Here is a 15,722-nt window from a genome sequence, read left to right on the forward strand (position 1 = left end):
AATCATTAGCAATCCACCCATCAGTGGTTGGTGCACGAGTCGGGTCACTGCACGTGCACACCCAGCCTGTGCATCAAACGTTCCTGCCTCGCCTCCATTTAATATAAGCAGAAATTGCAGAACAGGCACAACCTGGAAACAAGATGTAGTCTAAATTATTTTACCTTTCTTCTTTTCTCCTCTGGACAAAGGGAGATATAAAACTACTCTCAAAATATGTTAAGGCACAGCATTAATTAACTGAACAGTAGTATATGACTGAATATACTTCTCTGAAAGCAGCTTCAGAAAGAGCGAGCAGCAAGGCTATTCCAGGGCTGCTTTCAGGTCCCTGAAGTTAGGCTGGAATGAAAATACTGACAGTCTTCCCAACCAGCACAGAGCTGCAGGCAATGACAGCCTTATACACAAGCCTAGGTGCATAAAGGCAAATTACCATTTGACTTCGTAAGTATTCCTTCTTTTTTCTGATCTACTCATCACGAGTGTTCCATGCATCTGATCTCACAGAGCAGTAAGAACAGATAACGTCTTGTGCTGTCACTCTGAGAAGACTGGCCCTGGGGAGCAGGCCACAGAGCACAAAACCCCTGCCCTCACTCCAGCAGCCAGGGCTGGAACTGCTGCTCCGGCTGCCTTTCCCTGGATGAGGCAGTAAGCCCCAGGATTTCACCCTAAGTCCCTTACTCAGCAGATCAGAGGCACACCCAAGGCCTTTTAAATTTCTTCATGGAACTATTTTTCAAATTCCTTCCAAGAGTAGAAGTGATGAGGGCTCTGCCAGCACTACAGCAGTACAGTACCACTCCAGGATTTCCTGTCTGGAATTCAGGCTTCACAATATTGCCTGAAATACAACACACACAACACATTTGTATGACTGAGAAAACACAAGGCGCTTGCCACACATTTATTATCTTCCTAGGGAAATGATATAGAGGACAAAAGAGACTATATTTACTCCCTCCCCAGCTGCTTTTACAATCGAATAATTTATTTCTCCCAGACATAAATTTCAGATTTAAACGAAATCCCCAAAACCTAAAGATGCCACATGGTAGAGGCTAGGGCAGTATTTCTTTCTGTTTGGGAGATGGAGTGCTTAAAGCCTGGTTCTGCTAAGCAGTAGCCTTAAATTTTTGGGTGGGCAAAGAGACAAGCAATTAGACTGTGGCAGGCCTTAGATGCAAAACCAGACAAACGTGATTAGTACCTTCATACACAGAGTTAAGAATACCTGGTTATTGAAAATAATTTTCTCGGTCCATTGGGGTTTATCTAGGTTTAGGCTGAGATATCTGTTTTTTCTGCAGCAGCTGCATGCGGGGATTCTTTTACAACATTCTCCTTACACAGTAGCAAGATGCCATTCACATTTCTGAAAACTGAGGTGCTTTCCAAGATGTAAGAAATTTCTGCTATTAGAAACAACTGTATTATCTTACAGAAAAATAAATAAAATACATCTCCCAGCCCTTCTAGACAGCAGCAAAGATAGTAGTGCTTTTAAGGGGAATGTAGAAATCCAGAGTATAAATTTGTGTTAACTGTTACAAATATATCCATCTGTTCACAGACTGACTAGTGACTGAAACTGATGAATCCACCAAAATGTAATTTTCGAGCCCACTAGCGTCTGTTCTCTTCTAGTAATAAAGTAAATGCTTTTCAATCACGGTACTGCCTTTGAATGCCAATTTCTACTTAAGTAGGTTCAGGTTCTCTCTAAAAATAATAATAAAAAAAATTAAACCAGCAAGTGCCTTTTCTTTCCAAAGGTCAATCTATGCTTTTAAAGAATAGGCAACATTTCAGCAAGGCAGAAAGGACAAAACTCCAATCGGATAAACGGGCTGCGTAATGATGGAGAACCACGGCTACCTCAGGTTTCCTGAATAGGTTGTAGGACAGAACTTGGCACAGTCTGATATTGAAGCTTGTATCTCTTTTACTGCAGACAAGAAATTCACCAAAATATATAAATAATGAATGTGGCTGGGGATCTCTGCTGGTAATACTGCTGGTTCTGCAAGATGTGGGAGCAGAAACATACACTGCTCCATGCTTTTCTTATTAGCAAATCTCGGTTCTCCAACAATAAATACAGAACATTTTATTGGAGATGGCTTTTGCAGCACATACAATATAAGTTTCAGCTCTCTGAAAGTGCCAGCAAATTGCAGAAAGATAAGTTACAAAGACGTACTTAATTTGCTGTGATGAATTGTGTGCATGCTTCAGTGATCAAAACTGCAGCTGAGACCTATTATATTTAATGATCTAGACATTTCTTGTGAAAACACTCAGGCATATACTGTTATGTCTGGACAAGCAACCCTGTTTTGCTCTAGCAGCAAGCAAATGAAGAAGCTGGACTCTTAAAAGGATGCTGTACACCACATCTGCTGAGGCTGATCGAGCTCCGCTATTTTCCTTAAACAATGCTTATGCTGTGCCCTTTCCAGTGCAGCATCCCTCTCCTTGAAAAATGAAGTCAGTTCCTTTAGATGCTAGCGACACTTACAGGAGGAAGCAGAGCTAATCTCTGCTCAGACCCCAAACTACGTTCCACAGCAGTTATTACAGCAGAAGAAAATCAAAAGAGGCTTATTAGACATCTCCTCCCACCAGCAAAGAAAACTTGTGACAAGACTTTCTGGAAAGAGAACAAAACAAAAACCTTATTTGCTTATGTGTTACACAAGTGCTCTGTTTCTATATTTAGGACTACGTCCTGCTTTGAAAGACATGTGCTACCAAGCCCTCTAGGGCCAAGCAATAGTACCCGGATCTGCTGTCCCTCAGGACACCACGTCCACACAGCCTGGCTTTACCCAGAGCAGCAGAAAACAGGGCTTCTTACCACCTTCCTAGGGGGATGCAAGTTCCACCTTCTGAACATATGAAGGACTCCTGAATAAAAGTTCTGAGGGTTCCAGGCCTTTACATCTGACTCCTCCAAAATCTTCCTGCATTGATCTGGGTGTTTCACTGCTTTAGTACATTTGTAAAACAGGGGAAAAAAATCCTCAGAAAAAGTGCTGGTAAATTTAATTCATTCTTGGTTACAAAACCTACAGAGATCTGCAGAGAGAAGCCACACAGAATATTCTCCTTACCGCACATTCAAGAGCTCATTTTCTCTCTCCCTGGTCAGCTTGAATCTCTTTCCATCATTCACTGTTCCACAAAACAGAGCAAAACAAAAAAGTGCATCTGGCTCCAAAAAGGGATTTCAAGTGCTATTTTGTTCACCTGAAGAGCTGCTAAATGCTATCACAGTGGTAATTTGTGACAGTGTGGTAAAGAATGAAGAAAACGTATTTGTTAATTGTTGACATAACAAAATTAATTTTCCATCTCTAAACTTTTTCTCTTCTCTCCTGTGAGTTCTGATGCAATGTTACTGACTGGCACCGCTGAAATGCCAACTTGCATTTCTCATCCTTAATTTCTCTCTAAATGTCATTAGTAATTGTTATTGCCAGACCAGAGAGTGCAATCTGGTCCTTCCGAAAGAAAATCCATTTCTCATTTTTCTCCTGTGCTTCCTTCTTCTGGTCAAGGATGGATGTTTAACAACACACGTGTTCTGCTTCCAAGAAGATGGGAACGCATTAATGTATCTGAAAGTAAAACATTCCTGCTTTATTTACTCACATATAGCATACCTGGATCTTTATAGATGCCCAATTACATATTTGGGAGAGGTTTTAAAGCACATCTTTTAAGAACAGCAACGAGTCGTAACTGAATAAAGCTAGGGGAAGGAAACACCCTTTGATCTGTATATACAGACACCTCTCTGGATGCTCTTTTTTTTTTGTTGTTGTTGTGCAACACTGTTGTCAAATACGAGAGCATGTATCTGGGGTTTGGTCTCCTCTCCCAGGCAACCAGCAACAGAACAAGGGGACACAGTCTCAAGTTGTGCCAGGGGAGGTATAGGCTTGGTATCAGGAGGAAGCTCTTCACAGAGAGCGATTTGTCATTGGAATGGGCTGTTCAGGGAGGTGGTGGAGTCACCATCCCTGGAGGTGTTTAAGAAAAAACTGGATGAGGCACTTTGTGCCATGGTCTAGTTGACTGGATAGGGCTGGGTGCTAGGTTGGATTAGATGATCTTGGAGGTCTCTTCCAATCTGGCTGATTCTATGATATTACATGATTTTTCTCTCTGCCACATGGAAAACAAACCTCTTCAGTGAGATGTGCAAATTGATCTAGTTTTGGTTTGGATTAATGCATCGCCCTCATCAACCCACCCAAGTGAAAATGGTTTCTACCTCTAAGCGGAGAGGTGAGCGTAGACATCTGCATGCAAAGGAAAACTTGCACGTTTAAAATGTTGGCTCCCTGCATATCCTTATAGGTTGTGAGAAAGATTTGTATAGTTATGTGCAGCTCCTACAGATCCTGGTCTCCAGTACTTTGAGGCAAGTAGTACATTTGCACTTGCAGTCAATTTGAGGAGGGGCTCTCTCATGACAGACCTTCAGCTGGGCTCCTCATAACCATCACATCTTACATTTGCACGTCTGCATTATATTCTGTAATGTATATAAAGCAAAGAGTTCAAAACTAGGCTGCATTTCCACATCCATTAACTAAAGGCATCACATCTCAGAATAAACAGACATTTGGACATTTCCAGCCAGGAACTGTGCTTTCAATAAACACAATTGATGCATATACATTGTCTCTTGGCGGCTTACACTCCTGCCCATCTGTTGGGATGGCATGGTGCCTATGCAAAAGTTGGTTGGACCCTTGCCCTAGGGCATAGATGACAGGCAACGACGGGTTTAGCTGGGCAGCCTGTGCACCAGATCCAAGTGCCATCTCTGCTGTAGGAAGCCCCTTCTGTGTGCCAGTGCTGCCACATTGGAACGACATGCCTCCTTACACTTGATCACACATGTTGACACTTGGGTGCGCTTAAGTGCATTAATGACTGAAACGATGCCTTTCACCTGGCTCCCTTCTTTTTTTCCCCCCACTCTGCATTGCTGCTGGGCTTTCTGCACATGGTAATGAGAAGTTGTACACACTTTGTTAGCCAGAGCCAGCCACAGAACGGCGTTAATGGTGTAAGAAATGAAGGAGGGCTTTTTGTTGTGGGGCATGCTACTCCAGTGCCAGACATTTTCAAGCTTCATCTCAGGTAAGTCTTCACAGACTTTCCACATCTCACTGAAGATACATCAGGGATGATAAAGATGTAGCAATGTATCAATCATAATCTTTCCAAATAATAATAATAATAATAATTTTTAAAAAGCTACACCTTGTCACTATTTCAAACACAAGGCAATTCAAGATTTCTGCACCATCCTGTTTCTGTAGAAGCATCCAAACAAATATGCTATGTGGTCTGGATTGCATGGCTGCTCCCACTGCTTCTCCAGCCCCAGACACAGGAAACACCATCTCATTTCGTGCTAGAGAAGAAGGTGCTGACAAATCACACAGAGGTGCATGTACATGAACAGCCCTTGTTCTTACGTACAGTATTAACCTCTGTGGATGTCAAGGCCAGGAAACCTCCTGAGAACCTCAACAGAAGCTACTGCAGTGCCCAGTGACAGCCTCACATAGTCTGTGACAGTGTTTCTTAGCCTGGGTCCTCAGGAAATCTTTAAACAGCCAGATATTCCCCCTCCCCCGAACTTAAACACACGTAGTGAAAACCTGAGACCTACCAGGTACTACTCTTGCCTACTGTGACAAGAGATGAGAGATAAAACTTATGGTTTCGCAGTCCATAAAGAACATTCAGGCAGACAGACTCAACATGACAGGTATGTGCCTACAGCACTTTTAATTTTTAATTATTGTTAGTTATAATTATCTGACTGCGTCTGAATGAAACCCAGCAATATGGCTGCTATTCTAGTCATTTATTAGCTTTGCAACTACTAATAATTAAAATTTAACAATACTCCAAGCACCACAGCAACATTTTTTGAGAAATACTAGCCAGATCTGGCAGAATAACTGCCTAGGTCATTGTCAGGTTTTTAAAGGACTAACATTTTACTGAAAAAGAAAAAGAGAAAAAGAAAAAAAAAAGGATTACAGATTTTTAAGAGTCTATCAAGAAGCCAACTCAAATGCAAAGATATCAACTCTGTTTAAAAGAAGAAACATGGATTTTACTTGTAGAAAATTAATTCTACACAGGATTTGGTGAGTACTTCACAGAAAACTTAGAAAGATCTCATGGTTTGTTTCCAGCAATAAGCTCCTGGTAGCTAACACTGAAGTCATATGTAAGTTCTGAAATACAGCAAGAGCTACATTAAGTGGAGGTACTGCCACATTGCAGGTCTCATTTGTCCTGCTACCCCCACACTCTCTCTGGGGGAAAAAAAACTATTTTCTGCAGGTTCACTGAAATGCCATAGAACTGCTTTCTCTAACTGAGTATACGGACATTGGAACCTACAAGCACAGAGATATTTCACTTGTGAAAACATAGGGTTATGTTGAAGAAGAATTTTACTTCCTCTTAAGTAAGCTTTCTTGTACCACCATAACGCAGGTAAAGCCTATTTTTCAAGTATGAACTGGAGACCTGAACCACTAAAAGACTTTGACTAACTGGGTACAGACCTGAAATTGCTTAAGTATTTCTTTAGTGCTCTGACCACTGGCACTAAACCAAGCTCTTATGTGTAGCCCTTGTAGGCTTGCCTGGGTGCAGGCGGGTCACGTACAAGCCAAGAGGCTCTCAATACCTCATCATGCTTCAATGGACACTGCTGTTCCCAGATGGCTGCAAGGACCACTGGCACAAGCAGCTGGAGATGTTGCTCCTCAGTGTTCCACTCAGGGAAGCCACTGCAAGAAGCATCCACTTTGGGCCTATGTGGTGGCTTGCTGTGGTGCTCACTTAAGCTGGGCAGGATGCAGACCTCTGTGAGAGACACATCTAACATCAAGCTGACATTAAAAGAAGACTCAAAAAAAAAGAAAAAGAAAACCTGCTTAGGGCTTATTCTGCTGTAATCAGCAGAAGGAATCCCAAGGACTTTGATGTGGACCAAATCAAGCCCCTGGAGGACGTTCATGGTAAATCATTATTAATAAAATGAGTGCAATTTCTGTGCAGCAGCTCATGCCTGGTTATGGATATATGAAAACTGCCAGCTTTTCACAGAAAATAAAAGCAGGAGGGAGACAGATCACAGTGTTATCCAATGAGCCATAGTATTTCCCTTCAATATGTGCACCTTTAAAGAAACTGGGCACTTAAAATGAGAGCAAATTCCTCCAGTGAAGCTCCCTTAATTTAGGGGTTTGACATGTCTCCAAATCTGAACAGAAGAGAAAGCCCTTTATTCATAGCAGGCAATAAAACACCTGAACACCTGTGCTAGGAAAAACCTGGCAGGTACTCTGCTCCCTTGGTACCTGGATTGTTCGTGCATTGTTTGTTATATCCCTTGACTTAGTTTTCATCAATTGCAATCATTTAGGAGGAAACAGTACAATTAACAGTACACAAGCAAACAGCAGGAATTAATCCTTTAAATACAAGTACTTCATTGGTTATGTGATGGCTCGTTGGAAAAAGCAATGTGACAAGAGTACATATGAAAATCCTCTTTAAGTTTCCTTTGAAAAATCACTGCTCGGTCAAAATTTGTGTAATGTAATTCTCTGTGCAAGCACCTGAGGAAGCATCTTCCCTTGCTGTGACTCACACCACGAATGTAACTACCAGCACCCATTATGCATCATAATTTCTAACCCATCCTCAGTGTTGGCAGGGCTCCTGCTACATTTTAAACAGTAAAGACCAAGATTACAGTTGTCAAAGAGCTAGCTCACCTCCCACATCTGAATACCCCATGTGCCACCATGGCTCCAGTGGCCTGTGAGAAGCAAGTGTGCTGGTGATGGCCAGCAGCTCCTGACATGGGTCCTAGAGATGGGGTTCTGTTTGAAAGGGCTCTTTCTGCCCTAGTTGTGATACCAAACCTCCAACTCTACACTTCTTTCAGTAAGCATGCTTCAGTAGGGGAAATGAAATGCAATAGCTTTGGTGCTCTGTACATTAGCTATAACTTTACCTTTTTTTTTTTCCCGGAGATTTCCATCACATTCATAGCTGTCAATTTTACAAACTGAGGATGTGAAAAACACAGACTTGCCAGCCTTTCCTTTTCTGCCCTAAGGGTACCTGGGGTTATCAAACATACTGTTTCCTTTCTGTTTCATACTCAATCTTACCATGTTTTCATTCTTTATTTTCAATGAGATAATGTAAGTAGCTAAATAACATTTCCTTTCTTCTGGCAGTATCATCCAGGTAAGCTCATTGACTGACTTATTGCTCCAGATTCAAACCAGAATTTCCCCTTTTTCAAAATCAGCTCAATTCCTTGGAGATTTCTTAAGCCTTGGTTTATGGCTCCATCAGATGGTGTAAACTTCAAAGCATAAACCTCTACTACAACGAATTACTAGCTCAGAAATGCAAAGAGGGTCTGATTGCTTCCAGAATGTTACGCTGCTAAAGCAGTATTTGCACCTAGCACTAAAAGTACATTTTCAGTGGCAACATTTCTCATCACATGGAGCACACACACTCTTCTGGGCTTACTTGGTGTTTACTCCACTTCAAGAAATGTTCACAAATCAGCGGGGCTAATTCATGATGCTCTGTGACATCTTTGTAAGTTGCCTTTTCCTTGTGCTGCCTGTAATTTTCCCTACTCTCTTTTTTTTTTTTTTGCTTTTCTGTAATCACCTCACTGTGAATGTCCTCTTGAAATACCTGAATGTACATTTTTTAAAAAGTATGTTCGCTGGTTTCACTTAAAAACACAAAGGAGTAAAACAAATAGTAGGTTCAGATTCTGACACTAGTTATTTTATGACTGTGGGAAAGCAAGATCAGAGCTGAAAAGTCAAATTCATCAAGCAGTGATTTACCCAATCAAGAACAATTGCATGGTTAAGAGACTGAAAGGCTTGTGCAGATTTAACCCTAACTAGCACTAAACTAATACTAAATTGTCAGTACTCAATAAAAAAACAACTAATAGTTGAGGAATTTAGAGCAGGCAGCTCATACATCACAAACTGATTAAATTAATCTTGCCAGGGCAGGCTGGTTCAAAAGTTTTGAGCATTTCTAACTGATTTATACACCTATTCTGTGTCTTCCTTGGCTGAGGTATTTGGACTGCTAAAATGCCTGGCATCAAGTAAACACACATTTCTGAATTTCTGAGTCACTGCTGAAATAAAGACTAAAACTGTGTAGCTAAGTGGTGAATTTTTATTCAGCCAATACTATTCAAAACTGCTCGTGTAATTATTATGAGCAGAGAAATCTTAAATGCACAGAAATCCTGCATAAAAACTGGAAAATTACAATCATAATTTATCAGATTGGTGCTGCTATTTGCAGCAATTTTGCAACATGTAACACTCCAGAACTGAAAAACTATGTAATTAAAACTGTTAATTGCCAAAAAAAAAAAAAAAAAAAAAAAAGGAAGAAAAGCAAAGGCCTCTGTTGTTAAGGCTATAATTTAACAAGGTTCTCTTTATTTGACCAGCTGATTTTAAAGGTTAATGTAGTGACCTAGGAAGCCAGTGTAACCATTTTAATTGTGCTGGCATTTTGACCAAACACCACTTTAAAGGAAAAATAGGAGGAACAATCAGAGCTAGCTTTGCAAGCCACTGTTGCCTTCATAAAACACTCACAGTGAGCACATACAAACCCAAAATCTGCTGACTTTATTAAAATATTAACAAGGTATAGCTAAAACTTTTGTACACTTATGCAAATCAGGTTGCTAAAACAAGGGAAAGAAGAGATTCCCCTGGGAGGAAAAAAAAAATCAACAAAGTGAAAAGATCAACCATCCTTCCACAGCATGACAGCACAACACAAGAGGCAGCAGCTTGGGAATTCAGCAAGATAAATAAAACCCTTCCAAAGTTTAAGCAAATCATGGTTTATAAAGCTAATAGATTTAAATGAGGCATATGGTACCATCTTGTAAAGCCCCCCACATTTGCCAGAGGACAGCAGCAGTAGTTTGGTGGCCATACTAGAGAGGTAAGTTATGCCTGAGGTGGACAGCCAGGAAAGGCATCTCCCTGTGAGGTCTTTGGAAGAGCAACCTGCAGTGATCCATTTCCTCTGAAGTGTCAGGCACACAGGCCATGGAGAGTTCAGCATCTACAGGGGTTTAGTACCAAAAGTATCAGATTTAAATCCCAGCCTCACCAGTATGGGTCCAAGGTGGCCTTTGGAGTCAGGCCCCTGAAAACAGCTGCAGCAGCATGATGAAGACAGGATCCAGCCCCTCTTAACGGGGTCCTGCACCAAGAAATGGGCACAGTCCAAGCATTGGCTTTGTGGAGGCTAAAACTGTTGTGGCCCCCAGTGCTGCCAGGGAGACTGGTATATAATGCCTGGTTTGTAGAAGCTGTAGCTTATTAACGTGCTAGTGCCTTGGTGGAGCTTCTAATTAAGCACCATGTTGAGCTGCATGCATGCTTTGCTCTCATACCTCAGTAGGGAAAATTCCTTTACTTTTGACTTAACAGCGAGGAAGGGGAGGAGGCAGCTACCATTTGCTTAGTCTTTGTATGTTAATCAGTTCTTACATTATTAATAAAGAAAAAGAAATTATTTACAAGGTATTTGACGTAGACATGTCAGGATGTAGCAACACTACTGTCAAGAGAAATACTCATAAAGAATCAGGAGATCTGTCCTGTCTTATTTATTTATTCCAGGAATGCTCAGAGACCCTTTTCTCATGATAGCACCCAGGGAGGCAGAAGGATACTGAGAAACTGTTTAAGGGCAGAAGAGACCACACCAAGGGAATGCACCTTTTCTAAAAGCTGCTCAAAGGTGACAGTTGCACAGAGAAACCAACAGCTTTAGCTTTGCTTTTATTCCTGTTGTAAACATACCTGAAGCTCTGTTTGAAAGAAGAACTTCTGTGGGCACTGGGAACAGTCATAAATTTTATCTTCCTGCCCATGGACTGCAAAGATGTGCTGCTGCAGTTTGTTTGCCTGTACAAAAACTGAAACAACAGAGCAGGATTAGGCAAGATTGCTTCATATAAGGCAACTCCATCTTGAACTGCACTTTTACGATTGCAAAGACTCCGGAAAGTGCAAGGATATCTGCCAGAGAAGTGCCGAGACTCAGTTCAGCAGAATTTCCTTACAAGTAGTCAATTTAGTGTCTGCAGGCTGACAGTCAGCTTACTTCTAACAGACTCTAAATCCTGTATGGATTTTTGATATTTCACATAAAGCTAACATTGTCCACGGGTAACTGGAAGAACTCAATCATCAGAACAGAGAGGACGTCACTGCTCCTGTGGGGGAGCCCTGAGCCCACGGCAGGTGCATTAGATGCATTTTTAATGCAGGACAAGTGGGCCAGAAGAAGCCTTGATGGCTGGTCTGGAAGACACGTGGTCCAGAACAGCATTTCTGGAAGACATGTGAATTTGAAAGGGCAGGCTTGTCAGAATTTTCAGACCATTTAAATGGTCTGTCCGTTCCGTATTAAAAAAAAAACCTAGTAAGATTTATCATCAAGCACAGCATCTACATTATGATTTGAATCAATGATTATTTTGACTTTATCAAACAAAATTTGGAAGTGAAACATACTGTACTTTAGCTGGTTAAAAATATATTTCATTTAATTTTCATCTCATTTTATATAAAGGACCAACAGTATGTAAAAATGGCTTCTTTAGTGGAATTAAACAGACACACTCAAAGTGGTCTTACAGCATGTTTCAGGCATGAACTAACTCCAAGTTCACCCAAAGCAGTCTCTCCAGCTGTGGGCCAAACCCTATGGAGCATAAGTCTTGCTCCCACCAAAGTTAAAGGAACTGCAAGTGTTGCTGTGCCCCTGTACTGACAACAGGTACACAGTCACTACTATGTGATCCTCAGCTCTCTAATAGTTTAGAAATGCAGATATTAACTGCTATTTTGAAGAGTATAAAGGGCAGACTTTAACATGCATCCTGCAGATCCTTTAAAAGCTCCTTTGCAAGATCATTTGCACTGATGAGACAGCTGAGGAGCTGGGAATGAATACCTACCAGGCTCTCAAACAGGAGTTAGAAATGTGCCACCATGAAAAAAATGGCCTTAAAAAACCTTTGAGAGAGCAACTGGCAAAATTATATAGTTGTACAGTTTGGTCTTATTAGACCTAGCCTTTGACAGGTCCTTGCTCAGGTGAATAAGGGCTTGCAAAAGCAGGTCCATACCTTGGAAATCCTGCACTTGGAAACATCACATCTTTGAGCCACGAGGTGCAATTATAAGGCTTTGAACCATGGGGATGGATGCCGATCCTGGAGCACGCAGCAGTGCTGATTAGTGTCAAACACCACAGCGCTGCCCTTTGGAGCGAGCCCCAGTTTCAGACAGACAGTATTTCGAACATTTCCAAGCACAGTCTTTCTCTTTACCAAGGAAGGGAATGCAGTATTTCACAAATCCCCAGAGTGTCATTTCTGGGTGAAGCCATGCACGCTGAGGCTTGTCTTGGCCTCCCTGTCTTACCTGTGAAACAAACAGGGCATTTGAATGTGCCTCCCATCCCCTCAAAGCTGTGCTCAATCAGGTGACACAGGAGCTTTGCTGGAGAGTCAAACATCTGGTTACACAGCTTGCACTCATGATTGATGCCTTCCTCTGCAAGGTTCAAATGATACAACTTGTTAGTGACACAGCAGATTAGCGTCGGGGATGCAGCAGCAGTGGGCGAGAAATGCCCATGCCAGCACGCATGGCTTCAAGGACCTGCGGATGCTGCACGGCTACGGTCCCGTCAGCAAAGCACAGCTGTACAGCCCACTTGCACTCAGGGCCCTCCTTCTAAACTGTCACCAACCCACCACAACCTACACACCTGCTTTCAGGCTCAGGACAGCTCTGTGCTGCTCCACCTCACTCCTACCACATTAGGAGAGCATCACTGCTGTGGGTGTAGGTGAGTAAATAGACAAACAGCATTTAAAATTAATTTAAGAGTGAATTCAACCACCAACACACTGAATGTGGGCTGAAATGCCATCCTCGCCTCAGATTGCACTACAAACATGCAGGAAAGGGAGAAACTGTTGGAGAATGGCAGCAGCCGAGCATTCTGGGCCTTAATTATATGTCTCTTGGCTTTTTCCGAGGTAAAGCAAGGTCATTAAAGGTATGTAGGCATCACTTGAGAGTACAGTTTCCATGTCATAGATCTTCAGCACTGAACACAGAGCTTCATTCTAGCTGAACTCATGGAGAAATAGCAATGATTATGACTGTTGTTTCAAGTCTACCACTTTTGTAACATGATCTGTTTCTTTACCGCAGGTTATGAGTTTGGGTGCAGCTGAGCCTTTTTTTCAGGTATTGAAGTCATTAAAGCAATTTTCACACACAAACTGAAACAATCCCTCAGTTTTCTCCAAGGGAGGGAGGGATTTATAGACATTTAGGCAATATAATGTACAGTATATATAAATTTTAAAAAACTGTGGATAGCTTCTGTAAATACTTTCTGAAAAAGCCTTTCCTTCCTGTGGAAGCACACAAACTTCTCATGAAAATGTATTTTAAAACTTAAAAAAATTCTCATTTTTATGTACACTCAACTTATTTTTTCTATCTTCAAATATCATTGATTTCAATTTTTAGTTCCAAGATAGCTAAGAAGTGATTCCGTTATACCATGAACTAATCTCTTGCCAAATGCATTTGGATCTTGTAAATAATCTGAGCTTTCACAAGCCTGTTCTTTATTTCTAATTGCTTTACTAATATCTTTAGAAGGGCTAAAGAGAGAGAAATTATTGTTTTCTGTAAGGCTTTTGGTACTCTCTGGATCCCAAAACCTTTTTACAAGGTGGAGAGTTAGGTGCCAGGGCAGGCAAATGGAGGGGCTCTGCATGTAGGATGCTGGGCACAGCATGCACCCAGGCATAAGGCAGCCCTTGCACATTTGTGCCTTGGCATGTTTGCAGCTAGAGGCAACTCCCAGAGTGTGCAGGCCTTGAAGTGCCCTCCATGAAGTGTGAAAAATAAGAATACATTTTTAAAAATTCTCCATGCAGTGCCTTGTGCAGCAACCCACATTGGCAGTGAGCTGCCTGTGCCACTTCGGGGCCTGGTGGGCTCTGGAAACCCACGTGGCAATGGGTGCTCTGCCCTGCCCAGCAGCAGTGGCACGCAGGAGGAGAGCAGGGCACTGGCACCAGAGCTGCAGTGAGGAATGGGGAGGTGGGATGGGAAGAAGGCAAAGAGAAAAGGAACAGGAGGAAGGAGTCAGGAACACAAAGATGAAAGGGCTGATGTGCTCCTTGGCAGCAGTTGCAAGAATTCCCTAGGCAGCCATAACCAGGGAGTGAGGTATTTCTAGGATGCAACAAGGTTTGCTGTTCTCTCTTTGGGCAGCCACCACAGATGGGTATAATCACCCTTTTTGATGGATGGGCTTCAAAACCTGACCCTCTACCCTCAATGTAGCATAAGGCTGGCTTCTCACGACAGACCCTTGCCTGAAAAGTTTTGGCTTTGTCTGATCTTTGCAGTCTGATCCAGAGGGAAGGAAAGATAGCACAGGGATACATTTCTTGTGCTCAGCATCCTGAGCATGCCCAGCCACACAGCTGTGTACAGCAACCAAATGGTGCAATAAACCTGGAGAGGACAAAGCCAGTACTGGGGGGAATGGAACAAACACCTTCTACAAGTAAATCAGAGAAATCATGTTTGACATTAATTTTCTACCCTCCACATACTGAGTATTTTGAAAACAGTGATTCATGTACAGCCTATGGTCTTGTGTGAGCACATGTGTTCATAAATACAGACAGACACATACTGCTGATTAGATGGCTGCTCCTTTTGGAGCCCAAATACCTATAATTTCAGTAAAATTAAAAAATAACAACAAATGTTGATCATTTCAATTGAAGTATATTCTTACAAGCTTGGTATGCTTAATTAGGTAACAGACATTGTGTGTTTTCTTGGCTGATCCCTGCAGTATTTCAAATAGTTAAACCCATAACAAACAAACTAAAACTCGAATGAAAAATAATAAAACATAATGGGTTCCTGCAGATCTGGAAATTTATCCCACTCGAGGCAAGACCTTTTGATTTGCAAATCCACTTCTGAATTATAAGGCCTTCTCCTCACCGATGGGGGTTTTTATTCCACTCCCACAGGAGTCCATTATGTATTTCTTGTGTCTATAAAACCATCCAGGAAGAAAAAAGGGGGGAAAAAGTACCATGGTTAGCATGACAAACGTTTCTCTTTTCATGCATGTGTATTCAAAATATGAAAATGCCCAAAGATATAGATAGAATTGCTGCTATAATCACTCTCTCCTCTATGGCATTTTACAGCATATTATTTTACACAGAGACACAGCGCATGTATAGGGATACTCAGTCACCTTTGGAGAATAACTTCCCTGAATTACATAAGATCATATATGCACAGGCAAGGCGGCTTGCTGACAATGCAGTGTGACAGCCAATGCTCCAGTCAGATGGGTGGTGTTGGTCACTAACAACAGAAAACACAGAAGCATTTCCCTCAATTTTATTCCCCCATCCTTTTTTTTTTTTTTTTGTCTTTTTATCTTAAACCAGACAAGCATCTATGAGAGACCTATGCAACTCAAGTGAATTATGCAGC

The 15,722-nt window shown here is 41.8% G+C and overlaps 1 protein-coding gene across 3 annotated transcripts in view; it reads right to left on the reverse strand.

The window, feature by feature from the left end:
* ZNF423 (zinc finger protein 423) overlaps positions 1–15,722 on the reverse strand; it is a 233,952-nt gene that overhangs the window by 11,398 nt on the left and 206,832 nt on the right. For all 3 annotated transcript variants that reach the window (XM_064160340.1, XM_064160339.1, XM_064160341.1), the window contains 2 exons: positions 12,585–12,716; positions 10,953–11,068 (listed from right to left, as the gene is read on the reverse strand). In XM_064160340.1, coding sequence (XP_064016410.1) covers positions 10,953–11,068; positions 12,585–12,716 — 248 coding nt within the window. The remainder of the gene's footprint in view (positions 1–10,952; positions 11,069–12,584; positions 12,717–15,722) is intronic.

This window comes from Pogoniulus pusillus, chromosome 20 (genome assembly GCF_015220805.1).
Source record: "Pogoniulus pusillus isolate bPogPus1 chromosome 20, bPogPus1.pri, whole genome shotgun sequence".
Lineage (NCBI taxonomy): Eukaryota > Metazoa > Chordata > Aves > Piciformes > Lybiidae > Pogoniulus > Pogoniulus pusillus.